The 17,305-nt window shown below is 28.3% G+C and overlaps 1 protein-coding gene across 1 annotated transcript; it reads left to right on the top strand.

Moving 5' to 3' along the window:
* Positions 1-1,765: 1,765 nt before the first annotated feature.
* LOC113872271 lies at positions 1,766-17,068 on the top strand. Its single transcript, XM_027509699.1, has 2 exons — positions 1,766-1,776; positions 15,252-17,068. The coding sequence occupies exon 2, from the start codon at positions 15,355-15,357 to the stop codon at positions 16,222-16,224; it is 870 nt and encodes a 289-aa protein (XP_027365500.1). The 5' UTR covers positions 1,766-1,776; positions 15,252-15,354; the 3' UTR covers positions 16,225-17,068.
* Positions 17,069-17,305: the final 237 nt, after the last annotated feature.

Raw genomic sequence — 17,305 nt, 5'->3', positions numbered from 1 at the left:
ATTGTATAAAAAATGATTTAATTATCTCATCTCTCCTAAGAAACTAATATGTTTTCATTGTTATTATTATGAATTATGGTCAATATTGTTGTTATTATTATCATTAATTATTGTTTATAGTTGCTATTGCCTCCATAACTATTATTGTCACTACATTTATTATATTGCATTGTTATAACTATTGTTACCATTTTTTTTATCATTATTGTCTCTATAACTATTATCATCAACAATGGTCACTAACATTATTATAGCTACCATCATTAATCACCAATTTTTTTTGTTATTTTTTAGTTATCTTGAGCACCAACTATCAACCATTTAGATGTTTTAACCATTGTAACCACCTTTACTATTATCATTACTACTACTATTACTCTCACCATTAACATTAATTATCGCAAGCACTACCATCATTGATTGTTATTATCATCATTATTTTTATTGCCATGACTACTATCTCTTATTTTCTCTTTAATCACCCTGATTATTTATCATTATTAAAATTTAGTTTTTGATGAAGTTCAATAATGTTGTGGGATTCATATAATTGTCCTCACTTAGTAAAATAAGACTTGATTGTTATTATGTTGTATCCTTACCACTTACTACCATTGTTATTACCATAAATTTTTGACACTACCTCCTTCGGTCATGATTGTCACAACAACCGTGACCATTTACCTTTATACTACTAGTGCACCCTAACTATTAATGTTGTCATGGCTTTTAACTCCATTATTGATCACCACTTTCGTAATTTCTTCTTCAGTCACTTTATTGTCATCATAATTTCTATCATCATAATAATCACTTTTTTAATTATTATCACCATAATTATTACTCCATCTGTCCCTCAATAAGTGACATTTTGGAAGGAAAAAAAAATGTCCCACAATATTTGACGTTTTAGCGTTTTCATTGATGAATTAACTTGTTTCTACCTAAAATACCCTTTAAGCAATTTTCTAGATTTCATTAGTTGTTGTACAATAATAACTTTTAATAATAGCAGTTGAAAGTTTTCAATGTATAGTCCTAGCATATGCTCGATTAATGAAAAACTTTTGACATTCTATTTTATTAGTATTCTTTAGTTGTTTTATATATTCATGTGTTTCGTCTGTTGGAGAAAACAACATATTCTTTCTCACTTGTTTTGGCATACTTGAATATTTCTCTATGGAAAAAGGGAAGGAACATGTTTTGATGGAAGAAGATGTTGGCAAGGATGCTTTGTATGCAATGGTTGTAGATTCTATTAAGTGCGAGCAAGGTGTCTCCCCTTTAGACTTGCACCAAACAATAGAGGAGGAGATAAACTCAAACATGGTGAAGACGGTTGAAGGTTCATGTGTGACGGAGGACGAGAAGGAGTTAAACACAAACATGCTTATCAAGATGGTTGAAGGTTCAAGGGCGGAGGAGTAGGAGGTGAACCCAAATATGTTGAAAATCGTTGAAGGTTCAAGTGCAACATCGACATCGGCTAGGAAGGAAGTGTTCTTGTTCGATTTGAACAAAGTCCTAGGAGATGAACCTAACTATGATGTTGAAGAATAATTAAACCAATTTGTGCTATCCTGGTTAAAATTTTATTTTTGTATTTCAGATGAAGTGAAAAGATTAATGATGGTTCGAGGTGAATTTTTTATTGGCATAAGTGAAAAGGTGCTTTTGGTTTGTTATTGGCATAAGTAAAAGGGCCAATTTTTTGGGAGTCTGGTTCACTATTTTGGGTGGAGGCCTTATTATTTGCAATTGACCAATTCTTTTGTAAGTTAGCTAATCTAGTTTTTTGGGAGAGATATACATGATGCTATTATACTAGAATCAGTTAGCTGGGATATCTTTTCTGTAACTCATGTTCACAGGTGACTTTTTGTTATTATGTCACTATTATCTGAATGGTTCTATTTTTTAGTATATTCATCGAGTTTTACATGTATGGGACAAATTGTATAAGTCACATAAAGCTTTAAGTAATATATTTTTATATGTAAAATAAAAATTTTACATAAAGCTTTAAGCAAATATTTTTTTATATGTAAAATAAAAACTTCATTCATAATAATGTTCATAACGTGAACATATGAATTAAAAGTCAATTAATATTCTAGATAATGAATAATATCTTGAACTAATATAGGATCACATTTTAATTGCCTAGGCAACTCTCCTTTACTTTCTAAAGTTGCTTTCTTCAAATGTGAAATTTTGTATTTGAGGGAACCTCTTGCTTTCATGATTTAATATACATTCCTACAATGATAAGAATATATGATTTGACTTCATATGAAAATGCTTCAAATGACTCTTCCACGGCCTTCACAAGTTCATCAATAGTTTTGGGAGATTCTTTATTCTGTAAGGACTAAATTGCATTAAAAAAATTCAAAATCTAAGACATTCAAATCAAGAGAGTTTGTCGGTTGATGCATTAAACAAATATCAAATCCATCTTGTGAAGATAATCAACAAAATTATTCATCATCACAGTCAATGTGTGTTCTTGCATTATCTTATTGAATAAATATTGGATGACTCATCTCTTCTCTTGGCCATTTGGCCTTGATGACCATTAGGAATTTTTGAATCAAGTAACTCTTTATAACTTCTTTTTTAATTGTAGTTATCGATTTAGTCTCTAGTGTACCTGCAATTCTATTAACACTAGTCCTTTTAGCCAATTCTTGTGTGACGAAAGGAAATATATCAATTTTTCTAGAAAAGAGCTCATTCTTATTCGCATCAAACCTTGGCATGTAAAAACATTACCTTTACGATAAAGTTTTTGCTTTTATAACTTCGTAAGGGATCATCTTCATCTAGCAGTAGATAGTAATTCTTACACCTTTTTGTCATGTAAAACCCCTTCTCATCGATATGAACCACGTTATACGTTCCTAAGAAAATTGAATCATTTGGCATGCTAAAATTATCAAGCATCGATAAGCGAAATTGCAATCTATCTTTTTTATTCTCTTCATTCAAAGAAGGCTTTATAGCATTTGAATGTTTTTGTATGACTCCCGACTTTTAAATACCTACATAGTGTGGTCTTGCTTATGTTCAATGCAGAAGCAAGAAACCTATTAATTGTTCTTCGGTGCAAAGGGATCTCACGAATTTGAGCTAAATCAAGTTCAGCTCTCTTGTGGCCACAATTTCTTGTCTTTTTGTGGAATGTAACAGCCCAGCAATTCATTCGGGATTGATGACTGTCCCTACAAACCAATACAAGACTTTTCAATGTGCTTTGTCCTCACTCACATACTTCTCAGGAACTTTCTAGAAGGTTACTTATCCCATAATTTTTTCAAGTTAAGCTTAACTTAGGAATTTTTAAGTGATAGGCCACCGAAAAGTAAATACATTTTGTTGGTATAAGTACTCATAAGCAATTCCTTTAAACTATCCTCAACTGTATACACAGTCTCTGGATCCCTCTCATTCTAGTGTAAGTTTGATTCATTCATATGTCCTTCACCGCTGAAAGCCTGCCAGAAGCTGCTCCTTGTCCGTGCTACACATTGCACTGGCGATCACTCCCCTCCCTTGCCTAACGCCTAGATGTCACATGGGACACATAAGCATGTCACTTTTAATTTCGGTTTGTTTCCAAACGCGCTGAACAGTGCATATAAAAATTTAAAACTGTGACGCCATCATTTTAGTGATTCCTTTTTTTAATTGTCCATCAACACTCTTCTCTAATAAAGCCTCATATATGATCCTTTTCTCATAATTGCTCAAATATTTTTGATTTGCAGGATTTCTATGAGCTTATGGTAAATCCAAACTTGTCATGCCATTGTTAACATTTTCTCTTAATAACATATAAGAAAAAAATTGAATACATTTATAGATTAAATTTTGAAGAAAAATATAATGATAATAATTAAAATTTAGGAAGATACAGATCTCCATGATGAATTAGAAAAGTAAATAAATTACAATTACATACTCCATGCTAAAGAAAATTATTAGTATAAAAATATTGAATGCAAAAATGATTTAAGTAACACAAAAAATTGAATAAATTGATTAATACCATAATCCAAGTTCTGCTATGACAATAGGTGCAGTCCCATTTCTGTATGTGCATCAATCTTAGCAGCATTCTCCATAGATAGTTCTCTAGCTAAATTCAATAATAGACAATTACTTGAAGAATATTCGAATGAAGCATCTAAAATTTTGTACAGGTCACCATCTACATCAGGTTGATTTAAATCAAATGCCATTTGAGTTGGACATAATGATGATTATATATCTTCTGATTGATTCAAATCAAATGCCATTTGAGCTGATGTCAGGAATTGAATTTGGAATAATGTTAACATTGATGTTAGAAATTAAATTTTTTGGTGCATTAATATTTTTTTGGTAAATTGGTGCATCAATATTTAAACCTGAATGTATAAATTCAAATCTAAATCAAGTAATGGTAATTTATGCTTTTAACCCATGTTGAAAGGAACAATGGCTCCTTTGATTTTGTGAACATGGATGAAGAAGAATATATAGTGGGGTTACCTAGTGGTCACCTCTAAATTTTTTAACATTCAAATTAAAAAAATTTTGTGGCAAATAAATTGTTTGATGAGGATATATATGGCGCCAATCAGAAAATAAAATGGAAGGAATATTTTTAAGCCTAAATCATCATAAATTGTAGTAGTACCAGTAGGCAATTAAAAAGAGAAAGTAAATTAATGAGGATATAACACAATTTCACTTTTCTCTCTTTGACAATTGGAGTAGTGGAGTAAATTTTGGATTTTAATGGCATTGTAATCTGGTGGGGTGATATTTAAGGTTTATAGTATCATATGTTATTAATTAGTCAATGAGTAATAGGGGTATAATAGGAAGTTAGAAATGAAAATAAAAAAATTAATTGCATTTGTTAATTTGTATGAAGAAAATCTTAAACAATACATAATATGAGACGGAGGAGTAATTAACACTACCTACAAAATTTACCTTCAACGGATAGAATATTTATCCGTTAAATGGATATGGTTATGGGGATGGGTACCTAAGTACCCACACACACACACACACACACACACACACACACATATATATATATATATATATATATATATATATATATATATATACATATATTTGGGAAAGAATTAGAGTTTATACTTAATACTTTATATATTTGGTTTAGGTTCTTTCTATAGTCATTGACAATTATGTAATCATATAAGTTATTATACAAATGACCTTATTGAGAGTTGTATTTTAGGAGTGTGACTTACAAAGAAATATTTAACCTATCATTTTTTATAGAATTTAGAGATCAAGTACGACAACTTTCATATAAAGATAAATTTTTAACAAGTGAGCCTAAAACTCTATTATAATTATTATTGATATTTTCAATTATCTTTGTTCTAATTTCATATAATTTTATTTGAACAATTTTTTACTTACAATGGAGTAACTAAGAATTTAAGAAAAAAAGATTCTAACCTACTTTTAATTTTTAGAAAGCTTTTATGGATTTTATAAAATTTTTGTCAAGATAAAGATTTCACTATTTATTTTGTGTAATTTCATGTCTTATATTTTTTATTTAGTTTAGAGTTCTTTTATAAGCATAATTATTTTATTTTTTTGAATAGACAAATTTTTTATTTTTTATTTTTGAGTAATATTATCTTTCAATTTATAATTTTTTATTTTCAAATTTTTTTTATGCAAAATAAAAGGTTAAAAAATTTAATATAAATATTTATATTACTCAAATAATAGAATTCATATTTAAAGGTATAAGAATCTATCTAATTAAATTTGTTTTATAAGATTAACATAAAAATATATTTACCAATAAAGTAAACTATAAGAATAATATTTTTTAATATTTTTAATAGAAAAATTTATTTACTATTTTATATCATTTAACTAGTCTAATATAATTTAATTATTACATGATTGATATAAAACTTGATTCTTGTTATGTACTTATATGTTTTAGCTTCTATTGGCATTGCTAGACCAAAGCAATATATAAACTTAAAAGATAAGCATTTATTTGGAGAGTCTTATTTTGATAAAGAGATAAAATAACCTAACTATATCTTTTATTTTTATTTTTTAATAAATAATTAACTAATGTTCTTTTTTTTTTTTTTTAAGTCTTTGGGAGTGACAATACATGATTCTCAAGTTTGTGTGAGTTGATTGTTTTAGACATCTTGAAGATTATGTATGAAATTTTCCTTATAATTTTTAAGTACTTTAGTTTACAAAGTTAATCTATTAAGATATACTTAACACTTGTAATATTTAAATATTTGTTTTCTTTCTATGCTTAAACTTTGTTTGAAAGATCCGCATCAAACTTTTGTATTATACTATTTATGTAAATATATATATATATATATATATATATATCTTATGAGTATTATTTTTTTAGACAAGTACGGGTAATAAAAAGATACAGGTATGTGGATTAAAATTACTATCCACGCGGGTATGAAATTAGGTACGAATATTTTTTTAAAACGCGTGTATGAGAATTAGTACTATAGCACTCTACCTATATCCTATCCATTGTCATTCCTATACCTAATTGTTATTACCAATACAACTATTATCATCAATATCATTTATTAGTATCATTATTTGGTTATTGTTGAACTAAACACAATATGTTATTCTCTTATTAAATAGTAATGGGATATAGTTAGTTAATATAGTTATTTTACTTTTAGCTATTTATAAATACTTTTTTTTATACACACAAACTCAAAATTTTATTTTGTCCTTTTACATTTTACATATTCATAATATGATATCAGATAAGATCAAAAGTAAAAATAATAATAACTTTCAAATTATAAAATGATAGATAAATGTTAAAAAAAATTAAAAAAATCATTGACCAAATACTTTTATTTTAATCAAATAAATTATACACTAATTAAATAAGTTATAAATTACTCTCTCTAATCCTTTTTATAAAAAACAAAATAGAGCATTTTTTTAGTCCTTATTATAAGAAACAAATGATAGATTCAAGAAGTATTAATTGCTAAATTTCTTTTTATTCGTTTTTTATTAGTATCATTATTTGTATAAATTATTAACTATAATATTTAATATCATGGGTGTTTTTGAAATAAAGTTTATATTTATAAAAAAATATAAGTGATTTAATTGCTTTTCTTATCCTAGATTTAGTTTTTTATTTTTTATAAAAATTATCGAAGGTAGAGGTAGTAGTTGAAATAACATCACAAATACACTTTTAATTGTCTATCAAATGAATAGGATCTTAATGGTGTGTTTCGTGTGTCCTGCGTTATGTTAACAGAGATCACAATACAAGGTGCTCAATTTGTCAAAAAATCAAAGTTCAAACATGGCTTCAATTAATATTTTACTCAAATAAATCGTACTGCGCTAAACTTGTTAAAAAGAAAAACCTCAAAAAATAAAAACTTCTTGAAAATTTTCTTTTTGCATTTCCTTTTCTTAATCGTCCCCCCTTTTTAAAATAGCTACTTTTTTAGAATTAAAATTTTATTATGCATTAATAAATTTTATAAAAAAATAAAATTTAAAAGTGATTTATAATTTTTTTAAATTTAATTTCTAAAAAATATTTAACAGATTTCAAAATTGATTTTTCAAAAATAAAAAAAAGTAAAATTCGAGAAAAAGAATACAGAAAAAAGTCAAGTTAGTTTAAACATAAAATTTATCGTCCCAAATTTATATGAATTTAGTCGAACCAAATCAATTAAGTTAGTCCATTTTCTTGTGAGACTAATATATATAATTTATGATAAATATATAACGAATATATGAAATTTATTTTAATAAATGAAATTATATTTATTTTTAAAAATAATTTTAAATATATTAATTTAAAATAAAAAAAATTATTCTCTTGTTTTTTAAAGTAACGATCCATGCATCTCTTTTCCTGGAGGGCTCAGAATATTTTGTGACTTATATGAACAGTGCATCAAACATAATTTTGGACACTTTTCGTTTAGATATCTTATTCTTACTCTCTGAGAGTGTTGCCATAGGCGATCTTGTGGATAATGTTATCGGAGTTTCATCGGAGCCAATTTGTAGCTGACCACAACACAGATCAATTCTGTTCTATTTTATTTGTCATGTCTATGGTTATAAATTGGTGCTGCCCAAAAGCCCACTATTCCCTTTCTTTTAGACGATATCATAGTTGAATATTTTACCTTATTCAAATATTTAACTAAATTATTGTTTAGCATAGAATGATAAGATTCTGATCTTGAGAATCAATTACTTATATTTTACATAGATAGTCTAATTTTAATTTTAAAGAAGCATTAAATATATAATAGAAATACACCACAATTGTATATATTTGTATTAAGAGTATTTTTTTTAACTGATAGTAAAAAAATAATGACACCTTTTGAGTATAATAAAAATCATATAAGTATATTTTGTCCTTTTTTTTTAGTAAAGTTTGTTTATATATATGACGAGATATTGAGCCTTAATTAAACATATATACTTATAAGATTTAGTTATGTACAAATGTTGCTGGACTTACTTTGATAATTGTTTTATTTTTGTGCACTAAAATATATTTTTTTCTAAAGGAATGACAAACCCCACTATTATTATTATTATTATTATTATTATTATTATTATTTAACACCGATTCAACTAGCACGATCTATGTTGGTCAATCAGGACCATCTTAGACTAAATATAGATGGTAATAAATGTTACATAACAGGGAATTCTATTTAGCATCAGGTAATTGTACGTTGATGATACTAGACAATTTTACGTTACACGTGGAACCATTGATAATATTGTGCACACACGTCATAATCTCAATTTTGTCTTCATGTGGTGCCACAACATCACCCATGCCTACTTCTCACACCTCTTTGTACATAACTTTTTCTTTGACAATGAAGCACTTGAGGGCATTGAGCTCAAAATCGTTGCAAGCTAGTTTGATATTGAATGACATCTTTGTATGAGTTTGAAAACACATTAAAAATCTTTAAATGTGAGAACACATAAGTTATAATTAGTAGTGTTAAAAGTAAATGTGGATTCATTAACTTTTGAACATAAATCCAAATATACAACTATGCAATCGAGATAATTCTTTTACTTCCTAGAGAGTATTTGCTTATGCTTTTGCAGCTGGTTTAAGATGGATCTAATTCATCTTTGGTAGAGGGACCTCAGCGAAGAACCTCAAAGAAGAGCTTCTGTTTCCAAATGTCTTGGCCAAATGAAAAAATATAGAAATTCGTTGATGTTATGAGTAAGGATTAAAGAAAAGGATTGTTGTGTTACATGTCATGAATTGAGTAATTGCACTATGGTCTTCGCAAACACTATATTCACTGAGTTACTTAATCTTTGCTAAAACTATATTGTAATATTTGAAAATTCTACCTTTGCAATGACATGGTATGATAAAAATGGCTAAAACACTCTAATTGTAGGATGTACAGGATTCAAAAAATATATATAAATTTTGAAAAAACCAAGAAGTTAACTAAACTTTAAATTTGTGGACAAGGCTACCATGAGTACTAATAATATTTCTCTAATCAATGCCAACCTTTATCAAGTAAATTATTGAGGTTTATTCCACCTTGTACATATTTCTCACAAGAAAAAATTGATAAAATTGAAGCAGAGTCATAAAGAGTTGGAGGGTTATCTTTGTGCCATTCATTTGGCCATAAACTTTAGAAGTTTAACTATATGCAAAACTTTAGATTTATAATCATGTTAGAAAGAGAAAAATATAAGTTTAATTAGATTTATTTAATATATAGAAAGATTTCAGTGTCGATTTGAGATAACTAATAAAAAAAAATAAAGAATTTAACGATGGTTTAACGTAATCAGTGACAAATATAAGGATTTTAGTGTCATTTTTGAGGTAACCGCTAGCAAAAATAAAGAATTTAACGTCAATTATTAGTCAACTATCGGGAAATATCCAATAATAAAAACAAACAAAATAACTCCACACGACCAAACATCAACCTTATTTTTGCTAAACCTTAAACAAACAATGGTTGTTCTGACGAGGAGCAAAGGTGTTCAAAGATTGTGATAGTGATGGCTGATGTGAAGATGCATTTGGCTAAGGTGGAGAAGGATTGGATGATTTGCCATCTCAACATGGATACATCCAACCATAACCATGAATCTGCCACTCCCATTGAGCGTAGATGATTTGACTGTTATTCACAAACATTGCATTGATTTGGCTACTACCCACAAACAAAATTTGAATATGAAGTAGATTTTGATTTTTGTAGCTAACACCTTCACGAACATGCCGCATCTTAAGAGTCTTCCAACCTTGTATTTCTGGAAAAGGGTGGTGCTCTCCGCTGTGTGTTTGATTTTTGACATTTGAATATCAAAGTTTAGCAACAATTTAAAACTGCTACTAAATAACCATCGTAAAAAGTTTATGTTAGTTTCTAAAAGTCACATACAACTGCCGCTCTTTAGTTTAGTGTAGCCAATTTTAGCGTTAATTTCTTAATTGCCACAAATTATTTAGAGACAGGTAAAATTGCTATTAATTGAAAAACTTAACTGCAACTAATGATGCGATATTTTTTGTAGTGTCATTGGGTTGCCACCTTCATAGAGCTTAAGAAAGGTTCATTTGAAAGTTAATGCCATAATTGTCTTCTTCTTTGTGGCTGATACATTCACTATATGACCCATATCCAATCTTTGGTATGGTTCATTAACAATGCAATGGTATGGATGAGAGGTAAAAGAAGAAATAAAAGGAGAAATGCAATACCCTCTTTTCTGCAAACTCATCTCTCAGACCTGATTAGTGTAAAATCAACTACAATTGAGTAGATACACTAAATAAAGAAAATAATTGTTTGACTAGATTGATTATAGAGATAATTTGAATTACTATTGATTTTTTAAAATTAGTTTGAGGCAATTTTGACTTCATTTGGGACTGTTTGGTAGCAATCCTAATATCTGTTAAGTAAAATTCTATAGTCTGATAGAAATTTTTCCAGAGATAAAAAATAACTTTATAAAATTATTTTCAAGAGAAAATTAAATTTTTAGAATTTATTTCATTAGTTTCACAAATTAGTGCGATATGAAATTATATTGTGAAATAATATTTATGAAGAAAATGCAATTGTGATCAGGGGCCCCAAAGATATTTAATAATATCATATTGCAGATGAACTTTTCTTGAGGTTGAGAATAAAATGAGAATCAAGGCAAGAACGACTAATCTGACCCATTTTTATTAAATGACAAAAAGTTATTTTTTATTACAAGTCATTATTTCACTTTCTTTTCTAAGATTTCTATTTTAAATATAGGCCCTTGGTCATGATTTGCAAGGACAAAATCCTATCCATTAAATGTTTTAATTTTCTAAAATGTAAATCTAATCCAATATTCAATCTTGAGCATTGGTTCAAAATTTTAAGGATGCATTCTGACTGTTGAATTCTTTTTCCTTCTTCGAGGAAAGGACAAATGATCACTTCTCTTTCCTTTTCCCCCTTATTTGGCCGTAAGAATCACTCCACTTTGATATTTTGAGTTTTTGCAAAATTTTCTCTAAACCTCCCTCCAAAAAATGTGAAGAATTTGGTGCATTTTTTAAGTTCTTTCATTTTCTCTTCTCTTGCACTACAAACCGTCACTTTTCCTTGCTCCTTAGTCACCATTTCATTATGTCCTTCTTGCTTTTCCCTCTCATTTCTCTTTTTTCTTAAACTCTCCTTTGGTTTAGGAGAGTTTTGCAAATTGAGTGTTTGAGAAACTACCATTTTGCACCACCTTTGAAAGATTTTCTTAGAATACCAAAGGAGCCTTTGGAGCAAGCTTTTGGATTGTCTATTTGGAAGAGATCATTTTTCACCCGAAGCCTTCTTTTCTCTCCCATTTTCGTGCTTCTTCAAACAAGGTACAAGGGGGAAAGTGTTCTTTGTATTCTGCTAGCTTTCTTTAAATAAAATGGAGTTCTACCTTGAGACTCCCCATAGGTGGTTGTAGAAAGTGAAAATCCATATTTTTTTTTTTAATCTATTTTGAGGATATTTTTCTCTTATATTCTTCAAATGTGATGGAATATAGTCTTGCTTGTTTTAGATGCTTTGATGTGAGTTTTATATATTTTCTAAGTATCACAACCCATAAAAGTGTTACTTGTTATATTTAATGTTGGTTGTATATCATGTGGCATATTGTGAGTAATTCACGTGAAAGTATAGGGGAATGTATTTTGTGCATAAAAAAAAAATTTAGTGTGAAGGAATGATTTTGGAAGTAAGTTTCCACAAAAGTTTGAGAAACTTCTAAAAAAAGTGTGTACTTGAACTTTTGTACATAGACTTCACTAAAAAGAGTTAGAACATTTAAGAAATACTTTACTAATGAGTTGAAGTACTAAATTTCCAAAATAAAAATGCGTAAGTGCTTTAAGAGAAAATATTATTTCAAAACTAATTTATACAAAATAAATGTCTTTTTATATATTAAAAATTACAATAAAAATATTATAACTAAGTTTGTAGAAAAGAAAACATGTAAATCTTGTAAAAATAAAGTTATATTATATATATATATATATATATATATATATATATATTATGCCTCCATAATTTTATTTTAACAAAAAATAACTTACAACTTTTACCCAATGGTTCTTTACAAAGAGTTTATGTGTTAGTTACTAAATCTCAAAGAAAAGTATTATATGCGTATGTTTACAAAAGTTTTAATTATTATGAAAAATTTGATGAAAAATCTTAAAATTATATAAAAATATGTAATCTGAGACTTGTAAAAATTTGGAGTATTTTTGAGAAAAATGTGTACTTGTATAATTTTCAAAAGGTAATAGAAGAGTCTCGAAACAAAAAAAGATTTTGCTATATAAAATCATAAACTTTAAGAAAAGAATAATAAATTTATAAGAAATAAAGTATTGAAAAATTTAATGTGGTTGAGCATATATATTGATATTGAGTCTTGCATAAGGAAAGAGGTGGCATCTTGGTGAGGATGACTAGAAGTCCATGGGACTTACATAAAATGTGTATTAAAATTCTAAAGATATTAATAATATCATAAATTTGAAATGATAAATGACACATGCATGGTAATAATATGGTCGTGAAAACTACAATTTTGTACAATTAGAAAATATTTTGTTATTCAAGTTCTAACATAACTTTGAAGATGGTCTAGGGGTGATGTCTTGTAACATTGAATAACTCCTTGTTAGCTAGACAAAACGCATGCAAACCTTCGTCATCTTTACCCATGCAATCATTATTATGATTATTATAGGTCTATTCCTAAACTCGTTCATGGGGCATATGTTTTGTCAACAAAAATAATGATTTGACTATGTGCTTGTATTAGTAGGAAATAAAATCTTTCAATTACTTCTAAAGAATGGTAGTTATGCAATGCATTGTGACATTCACATATTTGAGTCCACATGCATGGCATGAGACTAAAGTTAAGAAAGTTAACTCTTAATTAGACTCGCATCCTTCATTGCATCTTGCATGAAGTGTATGTTTTCATATTATTTAAATATGAACTTTGTATGAGATTTTAATATTATTTATGCTAGAAGAGACTACGTGTAAAATAAATATGAAAACGTAAGCTTATCTCATGTATTTGCATGTGCTTCTATTTCTTTTCTCTTTGAACCGTGCAATGAGATGCACTTCAGATGGGCCCAATGATGATGATGACATTGGTGATGCTTCTCAACGACCAAGTATGGTCATATGACACCAAACAAGTGCTTGGATATTGAGATAGAAGATAGACTTTTATGGTAACATTAAGCTTCTAGAAAGTGATAAATGGGTAGAAGGTATTTTGAATTATTGATAAGTAGAATTACTACTTTGTAGATTTTCTTGGAATGTATTTTTATGTAACTTAGAATGAAAACTTTTATTTGTAATTTTACCTTTTTTTTTAACCATCTTTTGTAATACTTTAAACATTTTAATATTTTGTTTATCTTATGTAAAAGTCATAACTTCTAATTTTAAAAAATTTGATGTAATTGAATAGTTATTATGTATTTTTTAATTCATGAAGGAGTTATAATTTTATTATATGATTAATTTATTATCCATTACATTAAATATATTCTTTATTATATATATATATATATATATATATATATATATATATAAGAATGAGAGTGAGAATCGATGGTCTTATAGGAAAGAAAAAAGAAAGAAGTTAATTAATATACATAATAACTTTTTACTAAAGTTAACATTTTTTTATTGAAAAATTTTATTTAAAATATTTTTATAAGTTAAGAAAATAAAATTAAAAAATTTAAAGGAATAAATCAAAATAAAATTAAAAGTTAAGAGATAAATTTACATAATATTTTTATATGTAAAATTTGTATTTTTTTTAACATAACTATATCATATTAGTTAATAATATGAAAATAAAATCAAAATTTTAATAATAATTTTTTTATTTATCTATGAATGTCATAGATGTTCTATATATAACAAAAAATATCAGTTTTATATTCATATTATAAGTTTCTCTTACCATTGCCTTGTAAAGAAAATAAAAAAATAAAAAACAGAAAATTAATTATAGACTAACAAATTTTTTATACGATATTTTAACATTAAAATATTGTTTAAATAAGCAATATAAAAATATAAAGAAAGATAAATTGATATATTTTGTAAAATATCTATCACTAGAAATTGAATGAGTTTTTATTTTGAAGTAAAAATATTTTTAAAAATATTAATTATTAGTTATATTTATCTTATATTTAATATTTTATTTTTTTAATTCAATTTTAATTTTTGATTTGATTTTTAATTTTAAAAAACTTGTATAAGAAACTTATTAATTTTTAAAAATATTTTTTATTTAACAAAAATAAATATAAAAGGTAGATAAAGAGCTTGGTTGCTTTAAGCTTAAAAGTAAAAAGAAAAAGTTATTTTTACACTTTTTAATTAAAAAATAGACTATATAATAAAATTGCATAATTTAAATTAATTTATATACATATTTTAATTGTATTTAATACTTTAAAATAATTTTATTTAAATTTAAACTACGCTGATACAAACTCAACACTCTCTATAAAAACATTTTACATAACAGGTCAGTATCCCACACGCGCTTTAGAATTTGGAGTGGAAACATTCTCATCAGCAGCAAAGACTGAATCCAATTTGCAATCGATGCAGAGACAGAACCAAAAACCCAGAAACAAAAACAAAAGACATAACAAAACAAAAGAAACCTTAACATAACAGTTAACAAATGGCATCATTGGCGACCCATTTCTCAGCCTCTGTCTTGTTCATCCCCATTGGCCTTCGCCGCTTAGTCTCTTCCTCTTCTCTCTTCCTTCAAAACCCATCTCACTTCAGATCCAAGCTTTGGTATTTCTCTGACCAAAACTTCAAGAACTTCGATCTCTATGCTCTTCTCATAGCCTTACCCATTGCTTCATTCTCCGAGCTTTTCATCTTCTTCTCCTTCTCTGGCCACCCCAATTACAGATTCTCCTTCATCCACCAATCTCTCACACTTTTGGCCTTCTGGGTCTTGATCATCTTGATCATAGTTCGTGAATTCATGGGCACATCCTTGGTTAATGAAAGTTTCGTTTTTGTGTTTGGTGGGGCTGTTTTCTTGATGGAGTATTCTGTGATGGGTAAAGGGGTTTCAGGTCTTGCTGGTGTTTTGTATGGATTTTTGGGAGGATTGACCCTTGTGTGTGCTGGTTCTTGCATTTACTTGTCGGTTAAGCCTTCTGCATTTTTTGCTGAGTTCTTGTTGTGTTCTGGGATGGTTTTCAAGGGCACTTGGTTGCTGCAAGCTGGGTTTTCTTTGTACACTGATGCTTTTGGGTTGAAAGGGTGTCAAAAGGTTTCATTTTTGGAACCCCAGAAGGAGAGTCTGGACGTGCATTGTGATCTTGTTGAGGATAGCTTGAGGGGTGTTGCTTTGATGCATTTCCTGTTCACTGTGCATGCCATTGTGGTCATGATTTTGGGTGTTGGTGTGTTTGGAGTGTTGGCGAGTAACCGGAGCATGAGGTGTGGGGAGGCGAGGGGGCCATTGCTTGCTGAACTCGAATCCACGGGCACGAGGATGCGTGCTCTTCCTGAGCTGGAGATGGATTGAAATGTGAATGGTTTTGATGCAGACAAAGAAGTAAAGTGTGCGGTGTGAATAATTATCCTTTTTACCAACTTTTCTTTAGTTTGTTCTTAAACTAACTTTGTAGCAATGTTTCTCGTCAAGATACTTCAAACAAGATGTTTACAATCATAATCAATGAAAGTTATAGTATTTGGAATAAGCTTGACGATAGGCATCTTTTTCTATGTTTTTATGTTGAACCATAGTTACCAAATACGTGGTTCATGTTGGTATACAGTTCGTCGCATTCTACAATGTTATTACCTCCTATGTGTTGAATCATTATGCTTTTTGCATCCTAGGTGGATAGGGCTCAGGTTTCCTCTTCGCTGTCTTAGGTCCAGGTATTCTCAAGTACCTAAAATACAAAGAACAGTTGCACAAGAACAACCTCTTTGATCCTCTTCTAATTCTAAAGTCAGTATCAAGAAAAAGGAATAATTCTAGGAAGAGGAGTGAGGCAGGCAGAATGAGCCTACCTTCATAATGACAAGGGTTTGGTATTATTATTATTATTACTGCTACTATTACTATGGGTTTATCCCTGTTTTTTCTGAACGACATGCATGGCCTCATATCATATTACTGAATTTGCTTAGGTGAAAATGTCCATTGTATTGCTGCCATCCAACTTACATGAGAAATGGAAAAAAAATTTCCTGCTGTAGGTTGTTACATACAGCAAAATTTTAAGAACAAATAAAGGTAGAACTTCATGCAACATTGGGAGTTGTTTCCTTGAGTTTTAGTATATTTATATACTTATATCAAACCATGGATATAGGAGCAAGTGTTTGAAGTTAGAATTATGGTTGTTGTAGCATTTCAGTCTTAAGTCTGATACTTTCTATTGAATAGTGAAATCAAACATTTAGATGAAATCTCTCTTGGGAAGTTTTCCCTGATGTTGTGTGGAACATTTTGGTATTAAATTTTGTTATGATAGCTAGACATTTGCATTATACGCACACCATCACAGATTTGGTAGATGTCTAGAAAAATGAATATCCTCCTTTCTTTATAATTACAATCAAGAAGTAGTTGGAAAGCCTGGTAAATTTTA

Source organism: Abrus precatorius, unplaced genomic scaffold (genome assembly GCF_003935025.1).
Source record: "Abrus precatorius isolate BTA unplaced genomic scaffold, Abrus_2018 Scaffold7, whole genome shotgun sequence".
NCBI lineage: Eukaryota > Viridiplantae > Streptophyta > Magnoliopsida > Fabales > Fabaceae > Abrus > Abrus precatorius.
This window is presented reverse-complemented; position numbering and strand designations above follow the sequence as displayed.

Excerpts from the sequence above, each read along its gene's own strand:
- LOC113872271 (XM_027509699.1), top strand. The coding sequence starts at position 15,355 with ATGGCATCATTGGCGACCCATTTCTCAGCCTCTGTCTTGTTCATCCCC.